General features: G+C 35.0%; 1 protein-coding gene across 1 annotated transcript; it reads left to right on the forward strand.

Annotated features, from left to right (window-relative positions):
• Nucleotides 1-625: 625 nt before the first annotated feature.
• On the forward strand, nt 626-2315 carry LOC131622646 (ervatamin-B-like). The gene is made up of 4 exons (XM_058893684.1): nt 626-1175; nt 1331-1563; nt 1752-1889; nt 1997-2315. Exons 1-4 carry the CDS (start codon nt 638-640, stop codon nt 2222-2224), a joined length of 1137 nt encoding a protein of 378 aa, XP_058749667.1. The 5' UTR covers nt 626-637; the 3' UTR covers nt 2225-2315.
• Nucleotides 2316-7923: the final 5608 nt, after the last annotated feature.

The raw sequence follows: 7923 nt of genomic DNA on the forward strand, positions 1-7923 counted from the left end.
AGATAAAAAAAAGATTCACACATAATATTCATCATTTATTTTAAATTTTAATGGTTTAGATTCATTCTTACATTCTCACATAATAATTAACCGTAAAAAAAATGCATATCAATTAATCACTGTTTCAAAGATTTTAATAAGCGGGACAGCACCAGATTTATGCGGATTTATTCACTATTATAAAATCTATACACGAGAGTACGAGACTAAAGATCATATTACAACATTAATATTGTGGTAACTGTGACACATATTACAGTCATAGAATCCATTAACTTCATACAAAAGCTAGAATAAATTAATTTACACATATTTTTTATATGGGTAAGAATAACGTGTTTTTTATTTTACATGTAACTAATATTAATTTAAAAAATGCACAACTAATTTCTTGTTGTTTATTTATAAATAATTTATTAAGGTAATAGGATATATCATTTGCAAGAAGTCAACAAAATTTTAAAAACAAAATTTTCTATCTAAAATAATTAATAAAATACATATGGCTCATTTTAATTGGTGACAAGTAGATTGGGAAATTTACCAATATTAACCTAGACCTCACCCATATTCTATAAATATATGTACCTGATTTTTAAGGAATACACATCTTTCCTTACAAAGTTATAAATAAAAGATGAAGATTTCATACACCTCAAACTCATTTCTCTTATTCATCATCTTCACTGCACTCCTATGCATATACTTTGCCATTCAAAAAAACAATACATCATCATTCTTAAGTATATCTTCAACCGTGGAGAACACAACCAATAAATACTCTTTCATATTGGGTCCTAAATTTGATAAGCTTCCTAATCAAGATGATGCTATACAATTATTTCAACTATGGAAGAAAGACCATGGACGAGTCTACAGTGACCTAGAAGAGATGGCAAAGAAATTTGACATTTTTATTACAAATTTGAAGTATATTGTAGAGACTAATGCAAAGAGAGAGTCACCCCATAGCGCTGTTCTTGGTCTGACCAACTTTGCTGATTGGAGCTTCAAGGAGTTCAATGAAACATACTTGAACATGGACAATGATGACACCATGGATATTGTGAATAACGGTGATATTGTTGATGAATTAACATGTAGTAATCCACCTTCATCCTTGGATTGGAGGTCAAAAGGAGTTGTCTCTTCTATTAAGGATCAAGGCGCTTGTGGTACGTTTTTCAGTAAAAATGTGTTTGCATGATTCATATAACATTTTATCCTTACGTATAAACTTTTTATTTTCTCAATTTAAATAGTATTAATCTCACTATCCCTTTTTGGATGACAAAACCAATCCTCGGTCTAAATTATTTGTTTTTATTAGGTAGCTGTTGGGCATTCTCAGTAGCAGCCGCCATTGAAGGAATAGTTGCAATAGTGACAGGGAAGCTTATCGACCTTTCACCACAAGAGCTTGTTGATTGTGACATGGGAAGTAGTGGTTGCAGTGGGGGAGTTAGGTCCAGCGCGTTGCGTTGGGTTATAGAAAACAATGGGCTTGCAACATATAGTAATTATCCTTATACAGCCGTGAAGGGTGCTTGTCGAGCCTCAAAGGTTCTTTATTTCGTTCAATATTATTATATTATACATCTTCGGTCATATTTATAAGAAAAAAAATTATTTTTTAAATATATTGAATAAATCTATAAAATTAATTTTTTTTCTTTTAAATAGGATCAGAAGGAAGTAGTACTTAAAGCATTTTATTAATTTTAACCACCTCTTTTATTGACAAATTGTAGATTCCAAACAGTGCAAGCAGTAGCAGTAATGCATACCTTCAATTAGAGAAAACAGAAAGGGGACTATTGTGTGGTGTTGCCAAACAGCCAATTACTATTGGTATTTATGCCACACAAGACTTTCAACATTACACCCATGTAAGTAATTACATAATACCTAGCTAGCTATCTGATTTTGAGAGGACTGGTTATTTTCATTTGTATGGATGGTGTTGTTAACTTAGAACATTATGATCCATTGGCAGGAAATATATGAAGGACCCAATTGCCCGGTTGATTCTACACAAACAACTCACGCCATGTTAATAGTGGGCTATGATTCGGTAGGAGGTCAAGATTATTGGATCGTGAAGAACACTTGGGGCACGAAATGGGGATTGGCGGGTTATGTGTATATCAAAAGGAACACTGGTAAAAAATATGGAGTGTGTGCAATCAATGCATTGGCTTTGAACCCAGTCAAAAATAAGTAGTATATAGCATATAGAGGACGAATAAGTTAAAGCAACACTTGCAATTTATTTAAGAATTTGTTCTATGGTTATTCTAGATGTTGTCATGAGCATGTCCGTTCCCTTGAATTTTAATTTTAAGATTGTTAAACATATATATATATATATATATATATATATATATATATATATATATATATATATATATATATATATATATATATATATTGAATTTCATGCTAAATAATGTAAAATAAGTCAAGACAATAAAGTTGTTGGTGTTCTGCTTAGTATAAAATAATTTAGTATGTATGTTTGTCCAATTTTTAATCATGAAGCATTTTTTTACTAAGGTTAGAGACTCTCTTCCACATTTAAAATTGGTCTTATTAAAAATTTATAAATAATATTAAAAATAAAAATAAATTAATATATATATATATATATATATATATATATATATATATATATATATATATATATATATATATATATATATATATATATATATATATAAACAAAATATTATTTATTTATATTCTAAAAATTTATTTTCAAAAAATGTAAATGTTTAAAATGGAATGATGAATTTATAGATTTTAATAAATAATATAAAAATACAATTTTACTATATTGTTTAATGTTGTCCCAGTGGTATATATGATGGTTGTAATACTACAACCATCGATCCCTAAACCTTTTGCTAAAAAAAGAAATCGCCCAACCGTTGCGCTTCTTAGCATACATTCAGTATTTTTGTAACAAATCATATAGATATAATAATTTAATGTGAGATTTTCTTTACAGATCCCCTTACGGGGAGAACCTGCAGCAAAAACCTAAAAATCCCCTTACTTCAGAAATGCACTTCCGAAAACACCTGTTTTGTGGTGTTTTCAGAGATGCATCTCCGAAATCACTGAAAATTCCAAAAAACGTTTCAGGCATTATTTCGAAAGTGTATTTCCGAAATAAGATGTTCATATATGCAGTTTTCCCTCTTCACTATTTCATCATTTTCATCACAAACCCTCTCCAAAACTCAATCAATCCCAATCAATTTTTTGTCTCAAAATCAAGTTTCAACCAGTTGATCATACTAAAGGGAGCATAGAAAGCTACAATTTGAGGTAAACATTATTCAAATCATCTCCTGTTACCGACCGAGATAATCCTTTGATAAATGCGGTCGATACCGTCTTCCCGACATCGACAACATTACTTTGCCGGTATCACATAACTTGCAATGTGAGAAGTAAGCTCAAATCCGCGGTTGGAACGAAAGAAGAAAGGATGACAACAGTAACATCATCAAAGCCGGTGTTGTGGTGGACAAGATTATGGCCGCATGGAGGGAGATTTTAGATGCACGTTTCGAAGAGTTGTACACCGAAAAAGTTGTACAATTCCGAACTTTGTGTGTTTCTTTGGACGGATCGAGTAAGACATCTTGGTTGCACTACAACCAACCGAGTTGAATCTGCACATGTGGCGTTGAAGAAATGGTTGGGTGATAGCAAGAGGGATTTGTGTCGGGGATGGGACACCGTGAACCAAATGCTCCAAAATCAACATAATGAAATTCAAACATCTTTTGATCAGAGCAAGACGGTTATGGAACACCGGTTTAAGGGCCAAAATATATTCCCGCAATTGATTTACAACATATCCCGTTCGGGATTGAATTTTACTTTTCATGAGGCGAGGCGGGCGGAGACAACGGGGCCGGATAGTTCAAAATGCGGGTGCACCATTAGAAAAACCTATGGGCTTCCATGTGCTTGTATACTTTCTAAAAAGATGAAGTTGAATTCACCGATACGCATGGATGAAGTAATTGACCATTGGAAAAAGCTCCGTTTTGATGATTTCGAGCCGCCAAAAGAAAATGATTCCAAAATCACCATCTCCGACGAGTTGAAAGTGATAATGGATAAGTTTGCTAAAGCGGATGACACCATGAAAATGCACATAAAAGAACAATTGCGAAAAATTGCATTTCCGGAGACCACCGATTTGAAACCGCCATCTCAACCGGTTAAAACCAAAGGTGCGCCAAAAAATTCGAAAAGTACCCAAGAAGACACATCAACCAAACGATCTCCTTCCTACTTTGAACATGTTGATGCATTGATCTCGGATTCACCAACACTAAAGTCCAAGTGTAGTGCTAACAAAGGAGCCCGTATTTCGAAGCCGCCGTGCACACCTCCGATAAAAAAATATCCAATGTTGTACATTAATGAGATGCCGCTTTTTATGCACAAATATATTGATAACATAGTTGATGTTGGCCCGACGGCAAAGGAGAAGAAAATCACACTCTTATTCGACGGGCACTTATTTCAGAGTTGACTTTGCATAGGGACATCTACGGCCGACTTTATGAAAATCAAGAAAACTTTGATAAACTTCATGACTCCCCTGTTCCATCACTAAGTGGTCACACCCCAGTTTCGAAGTGGATGTCATTCCCCGATATGGGCCATCTCATAGCTAGTGCGTACGATCGGGTGTGTGTCGATTTGATGAGATTTGGATTATGTGAGACATTTTTTCCACTTCATAGTCGACCGCCTTTGAACGCGTCGAGCCGCATCATATGTATCGGGTATCTAAGATCGCGCCACTTTGTGCAAGTTTTTTTGAAATCAGGGTGTCCTATACCGGCTACTTCTTGTCAGTGGATGACACATTATACAAATGAGGCGGAGACTTGGCCGGATCCTTTTGATGAGAGCGTTCGAAGAACATACCGGTTTTAGATTTAAGCGCCACCGATTGGTTCGGCAAATTTTAATTTTACCTGACCGTTTTTGTTTGTAATAACCGGTGAGTGTCATCTTTTGTATGTATTGTCGTTTAGAATGTAAAATCAAACCAATTCAATACATATATAATATGCGTATATTTTATGTTGTCATTGTTTATGTTATGCTTATGCTTGGTTCAATTTGTAGTTATTTGTCAAAACAGACTGCTCAACTCAAAACTTAAATTTCAGGTCTGTTTCTGCTTAATTCGAAAGTATATTTCCGAAATTTGATGAGATTTAGGCTGTTTTCGGAAGCACATTTCCGAAACATCCACTGAAAGCAAGATAAGGTTTGTTGGGTCATTATTGCTCCAATAAGTCTATAAATACTACTCCAATCCTTTTCATCAACATCAATCTTAAAAACAACAATCACACAAACCTACCCCCACCTTGCGTTTGTCTACTTCAACAATGGCTACCAGACGCTGTTCTAATTTCGCTTCTCGCGCGACACGCTGTTCGCGTAACTGATAATGTCGCTCAACACTCTCTTGCTATATCCGGAAAATCAGAAGGTTGTCAAGCTTGAGTATCGCTTAACGACGAGGGAGACGTTAAGTTCACCCCTATTTGAAGTCAAGAACGACAAAGATTTAGCGGTTTTGTGGATAACTTTCGACCGATTTTCTTCGAAGGGTCCGATTGAGTTGGATGAAAAATTCAAAGATCGGGGGCCGACGTTATCAAAATGTTGACTCATCCTCACCTACTCGTGTTTAATAATATGTAACTTTAATTTTATGTTATGTGATGTTTGTAATTTCCACGTTTCATAATAAATCGAAGCGTTGTTGTTTGTTTCATGGTTTCTGTATCAGAGAAGATTTTGGAAGTACATATCCGAATTCTTACAAGGGGGGTGAATTCGGAGATGCACTTCCGAAAACACCTTTTTTGTGGAAAAAAACTTTATTTCGAAGATGCACTTCCGGAAACACCTTTTTTTTTTACAAAAAAAAGGTGTTTTCGAAAGTGCGTCTCCGAAACCACCTTTTTTTTCATAAAAAGTTGACTTCGGAAATGCATTTCCGAAATAAAGGGGCATTTTGGGGATTTTAACGCAGGTGACCAAGAAGACTAGGGGGTCTAATAAGAAATTCTCTTTAATGTTTGTATAAAAAAATTTTAAGGCCTCATTTTTTGGAGACCCTGTGCAACGGGTCAGGTTGCATGGGCCTAAACTCGGCCCTGTCTTTTACAAGTCTTGTTTGAAGGTGGAGAAAAACATAAGAAAGGGGGGGGGGGTTTGAATTGTGTTCTTCAATATTTATTTTCCTTTCAATAAATCTTTTCTTTCTGTTAGTATCTCATCTTCTTGCATATGCTTTAGATAATATTGCTGTTTACGGTGATTTCCGGTAAACAACTGCTAGTCCTCCAAACTATAGAATATACTTTGGTTACTCGCAGGATCGACTAGATTGATCCTAGGACATAATCAAAAAGGTTGTCGTTTGTGATGAATTGGTTCATATTGGTTGGTTATTTGGTCTTCAATATAAGAAATAAATAGACAACATGTAAAGACTAACAATCACCTTGTTATACACGTAAATATAACTCCGGCGAAAGATGGAGTAAAGATAAACTTGCAAGAAACTTAGAATACAAGAATGTAAATTGCAGAAAGTAAATGCTTCGAAGTAAGTTAAAACGAAAGACAAAATTGCAGGAATGTGAATGACTGAAATGTAACGAAAGATAGAAAAATATTGAAAAGATACTTGCATAAAGATGAATACAAACGTATTAAGATGGTGGTGTCATACGTACATTTCTCAACGAACTCGTTCTCTTAACGCTTGATACTTGAGTGATTTGTGAGTGATTTGTGAGTGATTTGTACAAAATGAACACACGGAATCCTAACATTAAGACCCTTATTTATACTAATTTCGACCCTAACGGTCCTACACTAATACGATGCCACGTTGCTCACATGCATACGCTTCGAATCCGTGGGGCGCCATCTGTCCTTGTTCGGTTACACAAACTGTTTTGAAATTCAAATCCTCCCGCCTGAATCCTCTTTCGATACGTGGCAATGTGGTCAAAACCAAGAATGCTACGAAAATACGTCAAGCTTCAGTACCCTTCGTATTTCGCAAAAACGCTTAAGTCTTTAAAGACAATTTACTTCGAACCAGCTCTGATACTTATTATCTTTATTTCAACTTAAACAACATCCTCGAACATGGCCATCAGTAGCCATTTATTTCTCGAAATGGTCATCAGTAACCATTCTTCTTTGATTTCTAATCCTTCAAAGAAAATTTTCTTCAAACGAAATCTCCTGCCAACAAATTGCCCCCAATAAATGCCTGTTTCGAAAACAAGAGAAATAGGCGTTTCTTGTTATGATGAGATTTCGTTTTACTCCTTTTTTAGAGTTCCAAGACAACTGACTAACGTCATAATCATTTATGACTCAACTTTCAAAACGTCTTGTCATTTTCAAAAAACGTCTCTTCAAAACGTGCATTCCCACATTTTGTCATTACTTGTGATCATTACTCCTATATACTAGGAGTAAGGTTAACAACTGTTCGACCGCCGTTGGATTAAATCAACGCTTGCCGCGTGTCCTTTGACCTTTACCCAAAATATTTGAAAGGGTTTCCGTTAAACCTTTAAAATACTTGAACCTTTGCCTTCACACAACTTCCACTTTCATTCTCCTGCTATCATCACAAAAAAGAAATCCTCTTTGGTTTCGTTTAACCCAGTTCTTAAAACAAATTCATCTATGGCGTCTTCTTCAAATGCTCTCCAAACTATTCAAAAGCTTCAAAATCCCACACAGATAGGGAATCAACAACACATTCCAGACCCAAATGCCGCAGAGGTTCGCGCTATCTACGCTTCCCAGGTAATTATTCCTTTTGAACTTTCTGGAAAAACC

The sequence above is a fragment of the Vicia villosa genome, linkage group LG1 (assembly GCF_029867415.1).
Source record: "Vicia villosa cultivar HV-30 ecotype Madison, WI linkage group LG1, Vvil1.0, whole genome shotgun sequence".
NCBI lineage: Eukaryota > Viridiplantae > Streptophyta > Magnoliopsida > Fabales > Fabaceae > Vicia > Vicia villosa.